Source organism: Mesocricetus auratus, unplaced genomic scaffold (genome assembly GCF_017639785.1).
Source record: "Mesocricetus auratus isolate SY011 unplaced genomic scaffold, BCM_Maur_2.0 Super-Scaffold_100004, whole genome shotgun sequence".
Classification (NCBI taxonomy): Eukaryota; Metazoa; Chordata; class Mammalia; order Rodentia; family Cricetidae; genus Mesocricetus; species Mesocricetus auratus.
Window position 1 is genome coordinate 76,246,028 of NW_024429189.1, and position 23,942 is coordinate 76,269,969.

The 23,942-nt window shown below is 37.6% G+C and overlaps 1 protein-coding gene across 3 annotated transcripts in view; it reads right to left on the reverse strand.

Annotated features, from left to right (window-relative positions):
- The window catches only part of Mettl15 (methyltransferase like 15), a 158,050-nt gene that overhangs the window by 24,884 nt on the left and 109,224 nt on the right, over positions 1–23,942 (reverse strand). For all 3 annotated transcript variants that reach the window (XM_013118262.3, XM_005064812.4, XM_013118265.3), the window contains one exon: positions 2,895–3,086. In XM_013118262.3, coding sequence (XP_012973716.1) covers positions 2,895–3,086 — 192 coding nt within the window. The remainder of the gene's footprint in view (positions 1–2,894; positions 3,087–23,942) is intronic.

Below are 23,942 nucleotides of genomic sequence, written 5' to 3' on the forward strand. Positions count from 1 at the left end.
CTAAATGCTAGGGAGTAAATTAATCTATGCCAGCAAAGAAACTACATGTGGAACAACAAAAACAAAACAAAACAAAAAATCCAACTTAGAAAGTCTACACAAAAGGGAGTGGAGGAAAATGTTAAAAAGAAGGGAGAAAAAGATAATAATAAAATCTAATTTAGAGGGGGAAAAAGAAAGTCTATACAAGAAAGTAATAGGCAGCTTCCCCTCACAATAACTAAAGACCTAATCTTAACTGTACAGGTTTTGGATATTTGATATTATCTCAGTCATCGGTGACAAAGGTCATCATGGATTAAAGCTTCAAAATAAATAGTACTGAGTGACCAAGCTTAAATATTACTTACAAACAGGGCATAAAAAGAATATCCAAGTTCTGAAATATTAAATGTAGAAATTATACTAGCATAAATAACATTCACTGTCAGATTATTCTAGCTTATTTCCATTTAGAGAAGTGTGTTAAAGCATTCTAACTGATGAGCTAGCCATGACTAGACTTATTAGGAACATCTGATAGTAATACAGTTACTACTCCCACATAAATATATTGGATTATTAGTTTCATACTGTGAATAGTTATGAGTTACAAAGATATGGGAGCATTAAGACATGATGCTTAAGCCAGAGTGAGGTTGCAAAAACATCTAAAACTCTCCTTGAAAATTATTACCATATTAACATGCTTGTGCATTCAGGAGAAGTTTTCATCTTTGTATTCCATTTTGCATGTCTAACTGTCAGTTTGTCTTTGAAATTCTTTCTCTCTAATTGTTCTGGGGAGTATGATGGTTTTATTTTTGTTTTTGCTTATTTTATTTATTTAATGTTTTGAATTGAAATAAAGTTATATTCCTCCCTTTAGCTCCTTCTACCCCTCTAACTGATAGTCTTTCTTTTGATAATCCTGTACCAATGACTGTCTTATATGGTAGCCCTAGTTATGATCCCAGTGGGCTGCTTTTTTTGCTTACAAAATGAAGATCCTTCCTTTTAAGGTTGTAGTGATCTATATAATTGCAGCCTTGTTGCAATGCATAAAGTTTTAAATGTGGTAGACTCTCAATTTTAATCTGAGAAATGAATATAACAATGCTTATCTCAATTATCAGAATTGGTGAGAGGGGCTTGCATGAAATAGTAAATATAGACAATATAATCACTGGGCAATACATGTTCATGACCTTCAGATCTTTTCAATTCACATATTTGCTAATCATCATCTTGAGCATAAAAGACAAAAATCCCTGCTAGATCTTACCTACCAATGAATTCAGTTACCCAAGCCACTGCCCACTGGGACAATCCTTGTTAATGATGGCAAATTCAGACTCTTAGCTATATTAAGGCAATTATAAGATAGTATCGATGGATTTAGTTTTTTCATCACTCTCTACTTTTAAACAAGAAAATTAAAATAGCATTTTGAATAGGTGGCATTCAATGGCTACCAGGTCTGACACTATTTTACTGTACATTCACATGAAATAGTTGTATAGGAGCTTCCATAATGCTAGAAGACAAAAGTAACATCATTCTGGCAGTTATCAGGCCAGAAATCTGTTTTAGAACAAGTAGTAATATGATGGGCAGGAAGAAGTGCTCCTCTAAGAAAACCCAAGTTTACCCATGTCACTCCAATGATTTCGCTGAATACTGCAACTAAAATCATAAGAGAAAGTCCTAACTTGAGTGTCAATTTACTGTCTCCCAAAGATTATACCTGCTAAAAGGATGAGTCTTTCAGGACCTTGAATTTTGGATTCCTGTTACACGAGAAGATAATATAATCTAAAAGCAGTGGTTATTGAAATTGGGGTCAGCACAGAGTTAAGACGTCAAAGCTAAAATGTCTCTTGTGTGAGTCTTTAGCATAGGGATCTATCACTTTCTAGGTTTTGACAGATAACAACTGTGTGTGCATATGCACATGTGTTTTTCTCATGACCCACCCTTCTACTTGTATTTGCAGTGCACATTTTTGTATACCTGACTTTTATTTTCCCACACAATCAAGTAAATCAATTTCCTTATTCTGAGTAACTCATTTAGGGTATATCCATATTACAGACCTGAAAGATCTTCAGCTTTTAGACATATATTATGTCAATTATAGTTTCAAACAAAAGGTATTGACTTAAGGGTTTAATTCTCAGGAACAATCTTATTTTGAAGTTCCCCAGGAGAAATTCATGGATGTAGATTTACAAACTAAAATTTGCCAAAGAAGATTTTACATTGAGAACATGGTAATTCACTACTATTAATGAGCTTTGCTCAATGTATTACAGAAAGCATCTTCCACAGCAAGACACAGAAATTATTCAACATTTTATGTCTATACAACCACCTTAATTTCCAAAGTTGAGAGTATTTGATCTTCACTATTAATCCCTAGTTGTTAAATGATTTTATTACTTAATTTTATCATGATATTCTTCAACCTATGAATGCCAATAATGCAAACAGAAGGCGGCAAAGGATTCAGAAAAAATAAGATTCTAATAAATATATCACAATGCAAATTAAGCAATCATATCATTTATCAAGGTAAGAGATTATATATGAGTTTTTACCACAGGGTATTCATGGCATGACACAATGTACACATGAAAAGCAAGGGTAAGATTTGTAGACAGGCTATTCTGGATTGGTACTACTGGTAAGTCTAGTTGTCAGTACTAATTCTTGTAAAGACAGTAAACATTTTCTTTTGAGAATTCCAAAGCCAAAGAAATCCTGAAGTCTATAATCAGCACCAAACACAGCTGATTTACTATGTATGGACAGTGCTGGACGTGGGAGTGTGCTGGGAATTTTTCAGTCTTCAAGGAAATTAAATTCAGAATTGATTTTCTTGTGGTAAGAAGAAATGCTTTTTCAATACTCACCTGTCTCCATCCATCCTCATGTCCAAGGGGCCATCCTTCCGAAGGGAGAAACCTCGCTCAGGAGCATCAAGTTGCATGGAGGAACACCCCAGATCCAAAAGAACTCCATCAATAGTACCTGGCTGCACTCCAGCATTTATTAACAAAGACTCTGCCTCGCTGAATTGGCCCAGCATAGCTTGGATCTGTTTCCTGTGAATAAATCCAAGAGATAGAGACAAGACTGTATTAGTCTTTCTTTAAGCCTCTGACCAACGGAGGGAGTTCAGCCTATCACTGGATGATTTACCCAAAACAAATACATTGCCCAAATACCTCCTTAGCATGATACCTTTGAGAAAGTATATATTTAGAAATCAGAAAAATTTCTTTGTTGGACTATGTTTTACATTTTTTCTCAAGAATTTCTTAAATTTCTGAGTAAAAAAAAGTAGCACATGACATTCTTACAAAAGAATTACTTTACTTCCAAGGAAATTCAAATACAGTAGGCATAAAAACAAAAGTATTAAAAATAAAATGTGGATACATATCATGAATGCTATTCAGTCTTATAAAATGAATGAAATCCAGTTATATGAATGCAACAATGGAACTTGAGATCATTATGCTAAGTGAATGAAGAAATGTAAGGGAATACAGGTAATACATAACTTGCACTCATATGTGAAATATTAATACACTGATTTCAAAGTTGAGGGTAGTATGTTATCTTCAGTGATGAGAAAAGAGTCAGAGAAAGAAGAAAATGGAAAAGTCTGCTCAATGGGTACTAAATCATAGTTAAAGAAAAGATAAGAATTTTCAATGTGCTATTGTACCCTGACTTAAACATCACACAATGTATACATGTATTCCATACTACCCCATTACATGTGCAGTTTTATGTACCTGTTAAAAATAAATCTAATTAATAAAAAGAACTAAGAAAAATTGTTAAATATATTCACTCCCAGCATTTTACTGTTGTGCATGTTTAGCCTGTACTTAGGATAGAGCTATTATATAGCTTCAACTTGAGAAATAAAACAAGAACAAGACTAACGAACTCCTGAAGAAGCACTGTTCTAGCTTCCAGCAAGAATTTCAAACTGTGCACGAAGCATCCACAATCAACACATAGGAAGAAATTTGGATCACTATGTTGCTATTCCAATTCTCCTTCCTATACAAAGTGAGCTGCTGTCCTTAGGTTTCTTCAGAGGCCTTAAAGCAACTAAAATTCATTTTGGAAGGAGAATGAATAAAGAGAAATTGGGCAACAATCTAAAGCTTTCATTCTTCCCTCTGCAAGTGAATGGAAGGGGCTTGTATTTAAAACATTAGGCAATTCCCCATTAGGGTATTTACCTATGTCTTATGCCATTTAAGGAGAAATTGAAAGCTGATCGGTTATTTTCCCTCAAATTTTGGATGAAAGAATAACTTCTGGATTACTGTTTTGGATTATATGCCAAGTATTTACTGCATTTCTATTGTTTCCAGTGATTGTGCTATTTGGTGACTATAACGAGGGAAGAGGAAAACTAGCAAGTCATGTTTCTTGAGTTAACAGCTGAGAGGGAAAGACATAATTTACAGAGCAATCAGGCTGGAGCTAATGACAGTAAATAAACGCTCTTCCTGCTTTTGGAAAACATAAGTGTTAATAAAATAATATTAGAAAAGAAAAAACAATACAATTTCTGGACTGGGACGTATTTCACTAGTCATTTATGCCAATAGCTGACATTTGAATCTTTTCCTACTCTAAAATCATGAATGGGAGCTGAGAAAAGGAATTCTATCTTAATCATCCCCAAATTCCAAACTTGGGATACAGAGCTAGCCAAGCATCTAAAAATAATCACTGGATATAGATGAGACTGTAAAATTTGCTCTTGGATAGGTAGGATCAACATAGTAAAAATGGCAATCTTACCGGAAGCAATATACAGATTTAATGCAATTCCCATTAAAATACCTGCACAATTATTCACAGACCTTGAAAGAACAATAATCAACTTTGTATGGAAAAACAAAAGACCCAGGATAGCCAAAACAACCTTATTCAACAAAGCAACATCTGGAGGCATCACCATCCCTGACTTCAAGCTCTGTTATAGAGCTGTAGTCCTGAAAACAATTTGGTATTGGCACAAAAATAGACAGGTGGACCAACGGAATCGAATTGAATACCCTGATATTAACCCATACATGTATGAACATCTGATGTTCGACAAAGAAGCTAAAAATATACAATGTAAAAAAAAAAGCATCTTCAACAAATGGTGCTGGCATAACTGGAGGCTGGCATGTAGAAGAATGTGGATCGATCCATGTCTATCACCATGCACAAAACTTAAGTCCAAATGGATCAAAGACCTCAACATAAATCCAGCCACACTGAGCCTGTTAGAAGAGAAAGTGGGAGGTACCCTTGAACGAGTTGGTACAGGAGACTACTTCCTGAACATAACACCAGTAGCACAGACACTGAGATCGACAATTAATAAATGGGACTTCCTGAAACTGAGAAACTTCTGTAAGGCAAAGGACACACTCATCAAGACAAAAAGGCAACCCACAGATTGGGAAAAGATATTCACTAACCCCACATCTGACAGAGGGCTGATCTCCAAAATTTACAAAGAACTCAAGAAGCATGTCTCCAAAACACCAAGGGATCCAATCAAAAAATGGAGTACAGAACTAAATAGAGAATTCTCAATACAGGAGACAAAAGTGGCTGAGAGACACTTGAGAAAGTGCTCAACATCCCTAGCCATCCTGGAAATGCAAATCAAAACAACTCTGAGATCCCACCTCACTCCTGTCAGAATGGTTAAAATAAAAAACTCCAATGACAGTTTATGCTGGAGAGGATGTGGGAAGAGGGAAACACTCCTACATTGCTGGTGGGAGTGCCAACTTGTACAGCTATTTTGGAAATCAGTATGGAGATTCCTAAGGAAAATGGGAATCAGTATACCACAGGACCCAGCAATTCCACTCTTAGGCATGTACCCAAAAGATGCACATTCATACAACAAGGACATTTGTTCCACTATGTTCATAGCAGCATTATTTGTAATAAATAGCCAGAACCTGGAAGCAGCCTAGATGCCCCTCAACTGAAGAGTGGATAGAGAAAATGTGGCACATTTACACAATGGAGTACTCTACAGCAGAAAAAAAAACCAATGGAATCTTGAAATTTGCAGGCAAATGGATGGCACTAGAAGAAATCTTACTTAGTGAGGTAACTCATTCACAAAAAGGGAAACATAGTATGTACTTACTCATTTATGGATTTTAGACATGAATCAGGGGAGTGCCAGGATACAATCCCACTGCCAGAGAGTCTAGGAAACAGAACCTTTATCCAGCGACTGATGAAAAGCACAGGCAGATACCCACAGACAAACACTGAACTGAACTCCTGGAATCCAGTGACAGAAAGAGAGAACTGATGGGCAAAGGAGTTAAGAGTGGGCTGGTTTAACCCACAGAAACAGTTGACCTGAACAAAGGGAAGCTCTTAGACTCCAGATTGATGGCTGTGTGGAAAGCATGGGACTGACCCAGACCCCCTGAATGTGGGTTTCAGTGAGGAGGCCTAGGTAATCTATGGGGCCTTATGTAGTATTTAACCCTGGCGTACAAATAAACTTTGAGTGCCCATGCCACAATATGGGAGGCTCTCTCAGCCGGGACTCTTGGGGCAGGCCTAGGCCCTGCCCTGGATGAAATGACAGTTACAGGGGATCCACCATGGAGTGCCTCATCCTCCTTAAAGATCGGAGGGAATATTGAGTAGGGGACTGGGGGACTTGGTGGGGAGGGCGGGGGAGGAAGGGAGAGAGAGGGAGCTGGGATTGACATAGAGCACACGGGGGATCACTCAGGAACAAAGCGAACAAGTATGTAGGAAGAAGATTGCATGATGTCAAAGGTGCCTCCTTGTTGCTACAGAGGATGTGATTGGCTTGTTTGAACAACTGCCCAAAATTACAGGGAACTGAACTTGCTGATCAAGTAGAGTCAGAAATATAGCCCAAGAAATCCCTTTGCAAAGAAGAAATGTTCAGCTAGGCAATCTTACCTTCAAGAGCACAGTAGCAAGGGAAATTTCTAGTTAGGGCATTAAAGGAAACAAGTGATTTTCATAGATTAAAGTAATCACCATGTATTTAAATGTAAAAAATACACACTCACACATACATATAATTCAGTATCATTAATTCAAATCCTAAGTACTCTGCTGCTCCTGGGAATACTGATGCTATCATATCTCAACTACTATTCAATGTTTAATACAACTGTAGAAAAAAATTATGCCTATTGTCTACTGAACTCCATGAGAAAATACTGTTCTACAATATTTTATTTACACCAGATATCAAGGAACATATAATATTGAAACTTAATCTGCAGTACGCACCAGTAATCTAATTCATATTTGAACATTATTATTAGTAAGAATTCACTATTACTCTCGGGGCTGGAGAGGTAACTCAAGAATAAAAGCATGGGTTAGTCTATATGGAAGCCCAAATAAAATAAAAAGCAAAAACCAAACAAAAAATCATCAGTACTTTTCAATTAAGCAGTTACTTCTGTAACTTTTCTCTCTAGCATCAACTTATATGACTCAAGTTCAGAAACCATGCTGCACAGCAGCCTTCCCACACATGAACCTCTACCTACTCTAAGGACACTTTTAGCCTCTGCTGTGCTGCCAAACTCTCTATTCCAATAGGACCTCAAAAGTTCAGGTACAGATTTTTTTAAAAATCGCATATTTGATGATACATGTGACAGACAGTATTTTAGGTACTGCCGAAAAGGTACTTTTTAAAATTTAACATAGTAAAATTATATTTATCAAAACAGGCATCAGGAAAGAATTATAGTTACAACATTTAGTCTGTTGTATTTGGCAAAACTCAAGAAAATATTCTATCATCTATCCTATCTTTGTGAGTCTAAAGTTTATATATAATTTATCTTTTATCATAACTAAGGAAAATTATAACTATCCTTCTCAATTCCTCCAAAGACCCTAGTTTACCTAAGTAAACAGGAAGTATATTGTAAGCAACTTTCAAAACTTTAGCAATGAGAGAGGATCTAGATGCTTGGACAGTCACCCAAAGTTCTTCTGTATCATCGGGGCATCCATCTTCAGCCTATAGGCCCCATATATAGGGCAGACATTTCAATGAAGCAGGGAATTTGAAGATATGTTTTGCCTTATCCTGGCAAACTTCTTCAGTTGCAAAAAGGTATTTTTCAATGAATGGGTTTTAAGTAAAGAACATTAACTTTAAGAATGGAAGTATGTCTTATCCACTCAGTTACAATGTCTTAAAAGCAAACAATCATGTTTCCCAGGGGATGAAGGAATTCTGCCTCAAGGCTGCAACATTACTGTCTACCCCAGAATTTCCAGCGTGCTTCCAAACAGATTCCACACATGACAGACCTCATAGCTATGTGAGCAAGTACCTCGAAGTAAATCCTCCTCTCACCAGTATTCTCTCTACCTCTTCACCCACCCAACACACACAGGGTGGGTGGGGAGGGAGAATGAGAAAGCTATATTTGGGTGAGACTGGAAGGATGGCTAAATGGTTAAGAGCAGTTGTTCTTGCAGAGTATCCACATTTGATTTCCAGCACCCACATGGCAGCTCACAACCTTCTGTAACACCAGCCTGGGGTGGTCCGACACCTTCTTCTGGACTTCATGGGTACCTACACTTGTGTACACACTGAAGTATACATACCCCCACACAAACACATACACACATAATTAAAAATAAAGTTAAATATCCAAAAATAAAAAAATTCAATGTTTATTTCTATGTAAATTTACATAAATAAACACATATATATGCATGCTTAGGGGTATATTTCTGTTAATTGTTTTATACCCATCATCCCCTTAGCCACCATAATTTGTTCAGAGATCAACATTCATGCAATTCTGGCCAGTAAGATACAATAAATATTTTCTAGGAACTTAGGAAAAGGTTCCTCTTTCTTCATGTATACATTATGCACAAAATAACAACACAAAAATTACTAGTAGATCAAATAGCGTCAAATACAAATAAGCAATGATCTCTCTAGGTTGAAGATAGAGCAATAGAGCATATGAACACAAGAAAGTCTTTATTCAATAGGAGAGATTTAGTGAAGGTCTGTTAAAGGTATACATGTATGTATGTATCACACACAAATACAAATAATGTCCCAAATACTGTGGCAATTATGCACTTCAAGTAGTCTTTTATTTCTCCTGTGTGGTCGGATTATAGACACAAACCAAGTCACAGGATTTAACTGGCAGTCAGAAAAAAAGAGATATCTTAAAAGCCCAAAAATGTTTTAACACTTACATACTTTTAAATATCAATAAAAGAAATGAATCATAAAAGGATACTAGGAATAAGTTAAACAGAGTAATAACAAAGGAGCCCAGTGACAGGCAATGCATTGAGACTTAGGGTATGCTCTGAAAAAACTACACATGTGCATGCGCATGTTCAAAGAGGGAAATAATGAACAATATATTTATTGTTATAAATTAACAAGACAGCACATTAAAATCCCATAATAAAAAACAAAACAAAAAGAAGCAGATACAAAAGAATTATATAAATAAAAGCAAAAATGAAAAAGAAATATTTCATACAATGAGTTAAAATATGTTCTTTGAATAGACTAAGAAAATTGAATGACAACCTGTAAGGATATTTATCAATATGAGGAATGCAGAGGAAAATGCTACTTTAGACCCTACCATACATCAAATATATCATAAGATAGAGTAGTTAACAATAGTATGCTAGTCAATTAGAGGTAGATCAAATGGAAATATTCTCAGTAAACCATAGCTTATTAAAACTGACATAAGATATGTAAAATATAGTCCTAAAATCACTTAGAAATTGAATCTGTAATTATAAAGTCTCCCACAGAGAAAAAGACATGCACAGGTGGTTTCACCATGTATTCTTCCAAATATTTAAATATTTAGCTATTTAAGTAACTCTAATATTATATAAACAAAATAACATTGATATTAAATAAAATCTTCCAGAAAATAAAAGAGACAGCTATTTCAAATCAAACCACAAGGCAAGCAAGCATACTGTATTGGGGGTGGGTGGGTCCTGAAATAGGAGGATCACAGTATAGAGTAAGGAACTGGGGGGACATATATATCTCACTAGAAAAGAGAATGTAATAAATAATTATGAATGGAACTGGAGACTGGAACCGGAGAATGAAGTAGGAAATGGGGAGAAGAGAGGAGGATGAGGGAGGGAATATGGGAGAGACAGCTACAATTAAGGGCCAATTTAGGAGTACAATGGAAATCTAATATACTAGAAGTTCCTAAAAATATGCACATAGGAAGGCAATCTAAGTGAAGCTGTCAAATAATGTGGTGGTGGGGGGGGAGAGCCCTACTTTCCATCTCTTGTCACCAAATCAAGTTTCTAGCACCAGGATTTGGTTACAACTAATTGAGATGTTGGCCAGAGGGGTTTCATGGGAACAACCAAGCTGTTGTCAAGACTATAGGTTACTCTTCACAAATGGATGGTAAAGCCCCATTGCTGAAGACAATACCTGCACAACTCTTTGAGCATGGGGTGCCTGCATAGAGCCTTCACACATACATGCTAGCATTTTTGATACAGGAAAGTACTCTGCACAAGAAAAAACAAAAACACCAACCCAGCCACAAACCCTTTGCTCTACAATGGTATCCTATCTGCAAGATATGCTAGGCCAATGGTATTACAAAGCTTAAGGGAGTAACCAACCAATATATTTGACTGAAGACCCACACCACAAGATGGAACCCACACCTGACACTGCTTGGGTCACAAAGAACCAGATAGCCCAAGAACATAGAATAAACCCAAATATTTATGTTCTACTCAAGGAACATAGCAATACACGACTCCTAATGACATTCTGCTATACACAGAGATCAATGCCTTGCTCAGCCATCATCACAGAAACTTCCTCCTGCAGCAGAGGGAAACAAAGAGCCACAGCCAGACATTACACAGAGTGAAAGACCTTGGGATACTCAGCTCTAAATGGGCTATCTCCATCAAATCTCTTCTTTTGGGGCTCAGGGAACCCTGCAGAAGAGGAATCAGAAAGAATGTTAAGAGCTAGAAAGAATGTAAAAGAAGGGATGGAGGACACCAAGAAAACAAGGCCTTCTTATGAACATGTTCACTATATATATGAACTCTCAGAGATTGAGGCAGCATGCACAGGGCCTACACGGGTTCATACTAGGTTCTTTTTGTATATAAGATGGCTTTCACTTTAGTGTTTTTATGAACTTTTTGGTTGTGGGAACAAATGGGTCTTTGTTTCTTTTGTCTTGTCTGGGCTCTTTTCCTTTTGTTTCTTTGTTTTGTCCAAGTCTGATGTGTTAGTTTTTGTTTTATCTTATTACATTTTACTTCATTTCCCTTGGAAGCCTGTTTGTTTTCTAATGAGAGAAAGGCAATGAATACAGGTGAGAGGGGAGGTGGGGAGGAACCAAGAGGAGTACATGTAGGGGAAACCATAATCAAGATATACTACATGAGAAAAAAAACTATGTTCAATCAAAGGAAAAAAATCACTAGCTTAAAAGCAAAACAAAACAAAAACCTAAAAAAAATGCAAATGTTACAAATGCCAACTAATCCAATGGACAAAATAATAAAAAAACAACAAAAATACAAGCAGATCAAATCAAGACAAAAACATAAAAAATGATTCTCTCTAGCTCCAGGATAGTGTGTGGGTGGAAAAAAGTCTTTGTAGTTGCCTTAGGATATGAGGGTCTTAGTGAAGGTTATTAAAGTTGCATATGTATGTATATACGCGCGCGCACACACACACAAATAACATGCATGTATATAAATTTTATATAGTACTATTTTGGTCAGTTTAGCATAACATCTTTAGGAAATAGATAGCTGATGCATCAAAAAAGTATTTACTTGTTTTTATCTGCATGGGTGTTATGCCTGCATGCATAAATGTGTCTCCTGTGCTCGGTACCCATGGATGCCAGAAGAGGGGGATTAGATCTCCTGAGATTGGAGTTTCATATAGCTGTGAGCCACTATCTGGGTGTTAACTCAGGTCCTCTTGAAGACCTGTCAGTGTTCTTAACTGTGGAGCCACCATTACAGCCACTAGATACCTGATTCCAAAAGAAATATGAAACAAATATATAACCATCTCTAATATGTAACCCAGAGAATATCTCCTTAACATGGCTTCACACATACAAGTTTATTTACCTAAAAACGTTAGTTCTGAAATAGATCATGGGGGTGGGGAGAGGGAGCTAGAAGAAAGAGAAGGGGAGAAGAGGAGGGGAGAGGAGGACATGGGGGAGCAGGAAGATTGAGTCAGGGGAAGAATAGAGGAGAGCAAGAAAAGAGATACCATAATAGAGGGAGCCATTATAGGTTTAAAGAGAAATCTGGTACTAGATTGACCCCAGCTAACAATCTAAGCAATAGTCGAGAGGCTACCTTAAATGCCCTTCCCTGATGAGATTGATGACTACCTTATATGTCATCCTAGAGCCTTCATCTAGTAGCTGATGGAAACAGCAGCAGAGACCCACAGCTAAACACTGAGCTGAACTCTGAAATTCAGTTGTAGAGAGGGAGCAGGGATGAGCAAAGGGGTCAGGACCAGGCTTGAGAAACCTACAGAAACAGCTGACCTGAAAAAGGGGGGAGCTCATGGACCCCAGACTGATAGCTGGGAAATCAGCATAGAACTGTTCCAGACACCCTGAACGAGGATGTCAATTTGGAGGTCTGGCCAATCAATGGGGCCTCTGGTAGTGTATCAGTATTTATCCCTAGTACACGAATGGACTTTGGGAGCCCACTCCACATAGAGTGATATTCTCTCAGCCTAGACACATGGGGGAGGGTCTAGACCCTGTTCCAAATGATATGGCAGTCTTTAAAGATCCCTCATGGGAGGATAGGGGTGGTGGGGGGCAGGGGAGGATGGGAGGGAGAGGGAACTGATATTGACATGTAAAAGAAGCTTGTTTCTAATTTAAATTTTTAAAAAGGGGGAAAAAAAGATAAAAAAGAAATTTCAAAGATAAAATAAAGTTCTGTAATCTCCTACAACATAGTTTGATCAGCCCCCAACCATTCTCTAAATCATCTTTTCCCTCTCTACCCATCCAGCACTGTCCTTTGCTTTTCCTTTACATTCTTCAATATCAATTACTAGGAAAGAAATTGGAAAATCAGCAGGAAATAAAAGACATTTTCTTTGAGATAGCTGTTCTTCCTTGGTTTCCTTGATGCCTCACTTGACTCTTAATAAGACATTCAAACCCTGAACAGATAACTCAGTTTTGACATAAAATGCTCATTTCCTCTGTGCTGATATCACAATAAAGACTTGGCTCTCTTATTTTCCTTATTTTTGGGACAAGGCAACTTAAGGGTTTATTTTGACTGACAATTCCAGAGTACAGTGTATCACAGTGGGGCAGGTGAGATGGTGAGAGCAGCTGTGGCAGAGGGGGCAGACTCGTGAGGCCCAAGTCCCATTAGCTCAGCGTCTGCAGGGGAAGATGAACACTGGTGCTCCTTGGGCTTTCCTGTTTCTTTCCCCTCTTTTATACAGCCTGGGACCCCAGTGCACAGAGTGGCATTACTCACAGTCAGGGTGAGCTTTCCCTCAATTCTACTCCTCTGGAAATGTCCACACTGACATGCGGAGCAGTACATCTTATAGGTGATTCCAACCCAGTCATCGTGACAATGATGGTTAATCAACAAAAAGTCTATAGTCTGTTATCCTAATGATGAAACACAACACTTTAAACATCACATTTCATGTCTGGTCCTCAAAGGCTGATGTCTGTCTTTTAATGCACAATTCATTCAGTTCAATTTTAAAAGTTCCCATGGTCTTTAACAGTTTTAACAGTATTCAAAAACCTAAAGTCAAAGGTCTCTTGTTAGACTTATAGCAATCTCTTAATTGAGAGGGCTTGTGAATTAAAAAAAGAAAAAAAAGTGGGGAAGAAAAGAAAAAATTCCATCATTATATACTTCCAGTAATAGCACACAGCAACATTCCTACTGCAAAAGGCCTGGAAGGATGGAAAGGAATGGGCAGACCCAGATTCAGAAGGACAAACATTAACTCCAGCTACTCCATATCTAGTACCTGTGGCTTGTGTTAGCAATCATTTGGGCTCCAGTATATTTGGGAATCACTACCCCTCTATTCCTGACACCTGCATCACACACAGACTCTCTGGAAGCCACTTCATGCAGTACAGCACTTCCTTAGTGGACTTTCCATGATTCTGGCACCCCCAACATGTGGTGTCTACATTACAACATATAGCTTCATGCAATGTCTTCCCAATGCTTCTTTCAAGAGAATCCCACCTGCCATACATCAGCGGGTTTCAGCCAATTTCTAGAACCTTCAGACCAAGCCTTCATGACCACATAATTCTTGCATTTTGCATGCCTGAAAAACATGCACTGTGGAGATGTTGACAAGTTCTGACATCCACTAAATATGTACTCTATCTTGTTTCTGTCACAGCTGTCATGGTTTTTGTACATATTGGCTGACAAATCTGGGGGGAAATTTTTCCATAGGTAGCTGTTTTAGAGCAGGGAACCTGTTCAATATTCTTTATTCAGGCTCTCTACTTTCAAAGCCATTTGAATTTATACCAGTTGGAGCCTTCAATAAGCCTTGCCCGTAGTGTACTTTTACAATATATTGTCTCAATGAAGAGCCTCAGGTTTCTCTAACGATGCTAATATCTTTACCAGTACAGCTGTTTGTATGCACCTACTTTATCTGTAAATTTAAATTTGCTCATAGTCCACCAAACTGCACACTTCTCACATTTTTCTGATTTTTCTCACTGAATATCTGACTAATTCCATCAAATAACCACTATGCTATAGCCTGGATATCTTGCTGTCTTGAAATTTCCTCCAGCAAACAACTTAGTCCATGTGGGGAGAAAACAGTCAGGGGTGCTGCCTTCATGTGAGGCAAACCAGACTCTAATCTAATTCCTAAAACAGGATTTATTCTTCTCTCAATGCTTAAGAACCATTGTTCGTCACTGATGGTCGTTCAGTCAGAATTCTGCTAGTCAACACTCCCACTGGAGTAACTCATTAAGACCTGCTTACAGAACTGCAGGGATATTCCAACTCAAGCCTCAAAACCCTTTCACATTCCACCCATAAAGTGTTTTTAAAGAGTTACAAATGACATGGTAAATTTTATCTCAGCACTAGCCTTGTGTTTTGTGTGAGCTTTCTATGCTATTTTTCTCACTGCTGTGACAAGATACCGATGAAAGCAACATAAAGGATTTCCTTTTGCTTACAGTTTGTGAGTATGTCTATAATTTGGGGAAAGGCATGGTGGCACAAAGAACTGTGTTTCTGGGAGGCCTGAGCAAAAGCAGCTGGTCACATTTTATCCACAGTCAGGAAGCAGAGAGCCCTGTGTATTGGTGCTCCTTGGTCTCTCCTGCACACTTTCCCCATTTTATTCAGTGCAGGCGATGGTCCCCCATACACTCATGGTAGGTTGTTCTTCCTCAGTTAGTTTTCTATAAAAATTTTTTCACAGACACTCCCAATTGTGTGTCTTCTCAGTGACTCCCATTCCGGCCACGCTGACAATGAAGATTAACAATAAAAGGGCTATACTATTCTAATGGTTGCTGATAATTTCTCATAAGCTTACTGAAGACTCAATTGGTACTTACAACATGGTCCTTAAGATTTACATATGTATCTCACTGCTTATGCTGCTAGCACACATGTCCCTAAAGTCTTATTGACCATGTCATAAAGCACAAACATATTTATATATACATACACATTCATTAGCATATAGCATTAACATATAGAATGCTCCCTAAAATATTTAATATGTGTACATATACATGTTTGTATGTATTCATGTTCACTACATGTGCAGGTTAATGTGCTCATGTGAATAAGTGCATGTGGAGGCCAGAAGGCAACCTCAGATGTCATTCCTCAGTCCTATAGATATTTGGGCTCTGTGTATGTTTTATTGTTGTCAGTGGTTTATCTGCTTGTTTGTTTGTTTTGTTACATTTTGTTTTTGAGACAGGCTAGATTGGCTTGACAGCAGGGCTTAAAGTCTTCCTGTCTCTCCCTTCTCTACCTTGTAATTTCAAGTGTGCATCCCCATGCCCAGCTTTTGTATGTGAGTTCTGGGAGTGAAGTTTGGTCCAAGCACTTTGCTGACTGTTGCTGTAAGAAAACACCAATAACCAAAAGCAATTTAAATGAGAGTTTATTTTGGCTACTGTTCGGGGTGTCTAGATGCCCATAATGGAAGAGAGGGCAGGTCTGCATGAGCAGGAAGCCGAGAGGTCAACTGCATGTGGGAAGCAGACAGACGGACTGAAGGTAGGCAAGACATAAAAATCGCAAGTCTGACTTCCGTAACATACTTCCTCCATCCAGAATCCATGACCTAAGATTCCTATAACCTTGCTCTTCACTCCCACCAACCGGGGACCAAGCATTTAACATATGGTCCTATAGATGTCATTCTCATTTTAATAACTACAGTTGCCCTTTAAAATGGTAGTCAAATAAAGAAAAAAATCACATACATTTAGACAATACATGTTTAAATATTAAAGGGAGATAGAATGAAATCTAACTTTCCGATGAAAAAATAAAAATTATAGCTCGTGACATCTGGGATTTTAAAAGCAATATGCATACTTGTATTCTAGTCTGTGACTACATTCTTTCTTAAAAAAAAAAAACACTTACCTTATGACCAGCCATGAGGTACATGCCTATAACCCTAGTACTAGGGGATATGAAGAAGGAAAGAAGATTGCTATTAATTCAAGATGAGCATAAGCTATGTAGTAAGCTCCAGGGTAGTATGCCTGCTCTTCTCTTCTCTTCTCTTCTCTTCTCTTCTCTTCTCTTCTCTTCTCTTCTCTTCTCTTCTCTTCTCTTCTCTTCTCTTCTCTTCTCTTCTCTTCTCCTCTCTCTGTCTCTGTCTCTCTCTGTCTCTGTCTCTCAGTCTCTCAGTCTCTCTCTCTCTCTCTCTCTCTCTCAAAAATACAAAGTGATTATTTCTTAAGCATTCAGATACTCCTAAAAGAGATACTATGTTTCTCCTGAGGCTTTTAATACTGGGCGATCACGGCAATCATGCATCCAGAGGAGAAAAAAAGGCATACAAATCATTACTTGTGTTGGTGACTCTCATTAGCTCCAACTAACTATCGGTACAGCAAAACACATAAGATGATTATCACAAATAGTTAATGGCTTTGATCTAATTAAATGAAAATTCAGATCTTCTGACCTCTTCTTAAAAAATGTTTCTTAAAATTTAAAATAGGCAATGTGAGTTCTACTGGGATTTTGCTTCTTTATTTTTAAAGTTCAGTGGGAGTAAGACAAATTCATTCCTCAGAAAATGCAAATTAAATTATTTAGATGTATTTCAGAAGAAAATTTGTTTTAGCCACACTATTTTCCATTGACATCTCTCTGAAAGAGGTTCCTGTTAATTATAGTTGTTGAATAGTTGCATTACTATTATGTATCTTTTTCTATTTTAACAGAATATTTAAATAGATATGAAGACTAAATAATTCCTCAAACCAATAATTAATTTATATCAGAATTATATTATTATGTAAAGGAGGGTACCAATTATTAGGCTGAATGAAGTACATTGCAAAGATAGCTTTCAGGATCTGACATTTTGGCAGTAGTGGGCATTAGGCTTGTATTTTTCATTATTGTACAGCCTATAATCCAGTTCCTATATTACTAACATTCAGTGTTGTGGGGACTTGATTGGGAATGGCTCAGATAGGCTCATATGTTTGAATACTTGGTCCTTAGGTGGTGAAATTAAAGGGCTTTGTTGGAGGAGGTGTGTTACTGGGGGTGGGCTTTGAGATTTCAAATGACTTGCACTATTCCTTTGTCTCTCTCTTTTTCGGTATGTGTGACTCCTGGTGTTCCTGACACCATGGTGATGCCTTTGGTCAGCTATCATGAACTCTAACACTCTGAAATTGCAAGTCCGAATTCAACACTTTCTTCTATGAGTTGCCTTGGTCATGGGGTCTTTATCACAGCAATACAAAAGCAGCTAGGAAAAGGAGTTAACTGCAGTAATGAGCATTTATTATTGTTATTATTATTCAAAGACTACTAAGGATGAATAAAGCATATATATTCTCCACCGCTAAATATATAGTACATGACATATGAAATTAATCATTATAAAGTCTGAAGGCTGTGGGTCTAGACTTATAAAACAGAACAAGTGATTAGTCATAATTGTATGAAATTTCTTTTAAGTTCTATATTACATTACAACAGCCCTGCTGAGAACACTGAAAATATAACAAGGATTGCGATCCTGGGTGTGGCAGTGCAGTTTGAAGACTGAGGTGGGAGGTAGAAGGACGACAAATTTAAGGTCAATATGGGCTATAAGGGACTAATTCAAAACAGAAAATGTATACCTTTAGTTCCAGACAGATCTCTGTGAGTTTGAGGCTAGCCTGGTCTACATAGTGACTTCCAGGATAGCAAGTAAGGTCCTGTCCTAACCTGCCCTCACACACACACAAAAATGGCAAAACTAAAAATAAAATGTGAAATTTGACTTCAGGAGTTAGCTCACTAGGAATGACTGTTTCCAGTTCCATTCATTTACCTGGAAATTTAAAATTTTTCTTTTTTTTTAACATTGAAAACTTGTGCTTTACTTTCTTTTTTTATTTTTTTTAAATTTAAATTAAAAACAAGCCTGCTTCATATAACAATCGCTGCTCCCTCTCCCTCCCCTCTTCCACTGCCCATCACCAGGCCCCCATTCCATCCTCCCTCTACTCCCCAGGGAGGGTGAGGCACTCCATGGGAGATCCCCAAAGTCTGTCATATTATCCTGGGTAGGGTCTAGGCCCTCCCGCATGTGTACAGGCTGACAGCACATCTCTCCACAAAGAATGGTCTTCCAAAATTCATTCATATACTAGGAATAAATACTGATCCACTACCAGAGATCCCATACATTGCTGAGGCCTCCTCACTAACATCCACATTCCGGGGGTCTGGATCAGTCTCATGCTGGCCTCTCAGCCATCAGTCTGGGGTCCATGAGCTCCCCCTTGTTCAGGGCAGCTGCTTCTGTGGGCATCACCGCCCAATCTGAACTCCCTTGCCCATCACTGCTCCCTCTCTGCAACTGGATTCCAGGATTTCAGTTCAGTGTTTAGCTGTGGGTGTCTGCTTCTGCTTCTATCAGCCACTGGATGAAGGCTCTAGGATGGCATATAAGTTAGTTATCAATCTCATTAAAGGGGACGGGCATTTAAAGTAGCCTCTCCACTATTGCTTAGATTGCCAGTTGGTGTCATCCTTGTAGATCTCTGGATATCTCCCTAGTGCCAGATCTCTCCTCAAACCTATAATGGTCTCTCCTATTCTGTTCTCCTCTATTCTTTCCCCGACTCAATGTTCCCGCTATCCCATTTCGTCCTCTCCCCTATTTTTCTTTCCCTCTCCTTCTCCGTGTTCCCTCTCCCCTTCCCCCATGCTTCCAATCCACTCAGGAGATCCTGTCCCCTTCCCCTTCTCCAGGGTACCATGTATGTCTCTCTTAGAGTTTTCACTGTTACCTAGTCTTTCTGGTGGCTTGGATTGTAGTTTGGTAATTGAATGCTACATGTCTAAAATCCATATATGAGTGAGTAAATACCATGTTTGTCTTTTTGTGACTGGGTTACCTCACTCAGGATGGTTTCTTCTAGTGTCATCCATTTGTCTGAAAATTTCAAGATTCTATTGTTTTTTCCACTGAGTAGTACTCCATTGTGTAAATGTACCACATTTTCTCTATCTGCTCTTCACTTGAGTGGCATCTAGGTTGCTTCCAGGTTCTGTCTATTACAAATATTGTTGCAATGAACATAGTTGCACAGATGTCCTTATTGCATGAATATGCATCTTTTGGGTATATGCCTAAGAATGGAATTCTGGATCTTGTGGTAGACTGATTCCCATTTTCCTGAGGAATCTCCATACAGATTTCCAAAGTGGCTGTACAAGCTGGCACTCCTACCAGCAATGGATGAGTGTTCCCCTTTCTCCACATCCTCTCCAGCATAAACTATCATTGGTGTTTTTTTTCAGCCATTCTGACAGGAATAAGACAGTATTTCAGAGTTGTTCTGATTTGCATTTCCTGATGACTAAGGATATTGAACACTTTAAAGTGTTTATTGGCCATTTTTGACTCCTCTATTGAGAATTCTCTATGTAGTTCTGTACCCCACTTTTTAATTGGATCATTTGGTGTTTTGGAGACTAGATTCTTGAGTTCTTTGTAAATTTTTGAGATCAGCCCTCTGTCAGATATGGGCTTAGTGAATATCTTTTCCCATTCTGTGGGCTGCCTTTTTGTCTTGCTGATTGTGTCCTTTGCCTTGCAGAAGCTTCTCGTTTCAGGAGGTCCCATTTATTCATTGTCAATGTCAGTGTCTCTGCTGCTGGTGTTATTTATGTTCAAGAAGCAGTGTCCTGTACCAATCCTGCAAGGGTACTTTCCACTTTCTCTTCTAAGAGGTTCAGTGTCGCTGGGTTTATGTTGAGGTCTTTGATCCATTTGGACTCATGTTTTGTGCATGGTGATAGATATGGATTTATCTGCAGTCTTCTACATGCCAGAATCAGTTATGCCAGCACAATTTGTTGAAGATTTTTTCTTTTTTTCATTGCATAGTTTTAGCTTCTTTGTCAAAACTCAGGTGTTCATAGGTGTGTGGGTTAATATCAGGGTTTTCAATTCAGTTCCATTTGTCTACCTGTCTGTTTTTGTGCCAATATCAAACTGTTTTCAGGACTACAGCTCTACAACAGAGCTTGAAATCAGGGATGGTGATGCTTCTGGAAGTTCCTTTATTGTACAGGGTTGTTTTGGCTATCCTGGGTCTTTTGTTTTTCCATATAAAGTTGATTATTGGTTTTTCAAGATCTGTGAAGAATTGTTCTGGGATTTTGATGGGGAATACATTGAATCTGTAGGTTGCTTATGGCAAGATTTTCATTTTTACTATGTTGATCCTACTTATCCAAGAGCATGGGAGATCTTTCCATTTTCTGGTATCTTCTTTAATTTCTTTAAAGACTGAAAGTTCTTGCTATACAGGTGTTTTAATTGTTTGATTAGTGTTATCATAAGATATTTTATGTTGTTTGTGGCTATTATAAGTGGTGATGTGTCTCTGATCTATTTCTAAGCCCATTTATTGTTTATATATGGTAGGGCTACTGATTCTTTTTAGTTAATCTTGTATCCTGTCACTACGCTGAAGGTGTTTATCAGCTGTAGTAGTTCACTGATAGAATTTTTTTGGGTCACTTATGTAAACTATCATTATCTGCAAACTGAAAGTTGGACTTCTTTCTTTCCAGTTTGTATCCCCTTGATCCCCTTTTGTTGTCTTAATGTTCTAGCTAGAACTTCAAGTACAATATTGAAAAGATATGGAGAGAGTGGACTAAAATTAAACCCTGGTAACACTAGCTGAGTAATACATGTTAACTCCATACACATTTTTTGGAAAGAAAGAATGGCATGGTGGGAACATACCTATCCAGTGGTCTTTGTATTCAGTGCTCTTCTAGCAGTTACTCAGGGGGACAAAAAGCAACAAAGCCAAGGGGTTACAGAGATCTGTGTTGTGAATGGACATGGCTAGGTCACCAGCAGTGATTATGGCACAGAAATCTCCTGCGTGGTCATAAGCCTTACTGTGTGCTTAAGAGCGGGTATAGTCAAAGCTGGAAGGATGGATTAGTGTACAAAGTACTTGCCACCAAGCCTGAAACCTGAGTATGAAACTGGGGATCACATGGCAGATGGAGAGAAACGGTTCCACAGAGTCCATGGCACCCACTGTCACACAAAAACAAACAAACAAATAAAATAGAAATAATTCAAATATCAGTCTGGAATTAAATTTACTAGGTTAGTGTAATCCTGGCTTAATAACTTCCATAAAGAAATCTCATATCTGAATTTTAAGGGGTTGTAACAAAATCTGGGAGTTGAATTATAAAATTATTAAATTGAACCATTGAAAGTTTCCTGTCATTTACTTCAATAACTTTAGTGATTTCATTTACCCTCAAACAACCTTCACAAAAAATACTTATCAAAATGGTATTTGCAGGATCTGCAATCGCTAAGTTAGAGATTCTATGGGAATTCAGACAAATAATTTCTATATGTGATACAATAATTTCTGTATGTGAGACTACAAAATGCCAGGAATGTACTTAAAGAATATCTAAAACACTTAAGGCCCATTCAACAGGAGTCAAACCACACCTGGCACTAGAAGCTTAGCCAACTAGGCAGGGCTAGTCAAGGATCTCAGAAGAGAACCTACGACTATCATTCTAATAGACCAAAATAAATTCTTATTACATCCCAAAGTCTAGCTTTACATTTACAGGTAAGTGTAGATTTTACCCCTCATCAAAGGAGCTTCTCTTTGTTGCAGATGGAGACCAGTACAGAAAACCACAATTGATCTCTGTTAATAATGTAGAGATCAATGGATTATGGGGACCCAAACCCCAATGGTGACTGAAACTAGAAAATCACAAATCGCCAGCCAACTTTGACCTCACAGAGAAGTCCAGGATAGCCTGTACAACTGATATCTGTCTCACAAACAGGAAGAAATTTTAATGTTTCTAAATTCCTAATATCATACTGGAAATAGAGAGTTAATTTTATCCCCTTCAAAATAGCATTTATTTAGGTGATGCCATGAAGCTTTTTTAGAGTTATGATCTGACAAGGCTATAACAAAGGGTTTTAAGAGCAACCAACACATTTACTTGGTAAAAACTGAAATGCTTTCTTCCCCTTAATTTCAAATGGTGCCATCAGATCTAATTTGAAATGCTCTGGCATAGACCACTAGGTAAGTTGACATTGGGTTAGCTGGGAATCAAGGGACTTAAAATCCATGCATGGATATAGTAGGCATATCTCTGTACTTAAGCAGAGTCAAATGCATACAGATGGACCTACAAAAGAGGTAAACTTTTCTGTACCTGGTTTTATTATATCTGAAACAATATCACTACACCCATAAACTTCCAAATAATTTATTGCTAATGGTAAACAAACAAAATTATAAGGAATTCTTTAAAATTAATACCAGCAGCAATAACACTAACAAACATCGCAGTACTATTCAGCAAATCAGCATCTATACCAAAAATAATATCCAATAATAATATCACTCAATACTGTTTTATAAAATGCAGCTATTTAGCATAAGCTTTTCAGTATGTATGATTTTAATATATATACAGATATACTTAAGAATATGTTATACATATACATATGTAAAATGTAACTGTGTATTATATATAATTTCCTTAGTTCTAATAAGGAGAAAAACCCAATTGGTCAAAATCAGTCATAAAAATTTAACCATGCTTCTGCAAAAAACAGCAGTGGCAAAGAGTAATGCATTGCTAATGGTTTCCAGTAGAATAAATAGCTCCTCTGACGTCAAAACTTTGTTACACTCCAATAACTGGCTCACTTGAAGTTTCAGTACAGCAAGTTACATGTCAGTTTTAAATAAAGGTATAAAAATAGAAAGGCTGGTGAACCATATTGTCGCTATGCAACCTGATACAATAAGATTTATGTCCAATAAAACATTAACAAAGGTGATAGATTATACCAAAATAGCATCTGGTGGTTTAAGGTGTCCAGATTCTCAAATCTCAGATAATAAAATTCAAGATTTTACTCTGTCTTTTTCTGAAGGGATATGCAACTGAGTTATCTAATGCTGATATTGTATTGACAGAAACAGTCACATATCTCAAGGCTGAAGCAGTTTTTACCCCACCAAATACCCCTATTTTGGTACACAGAG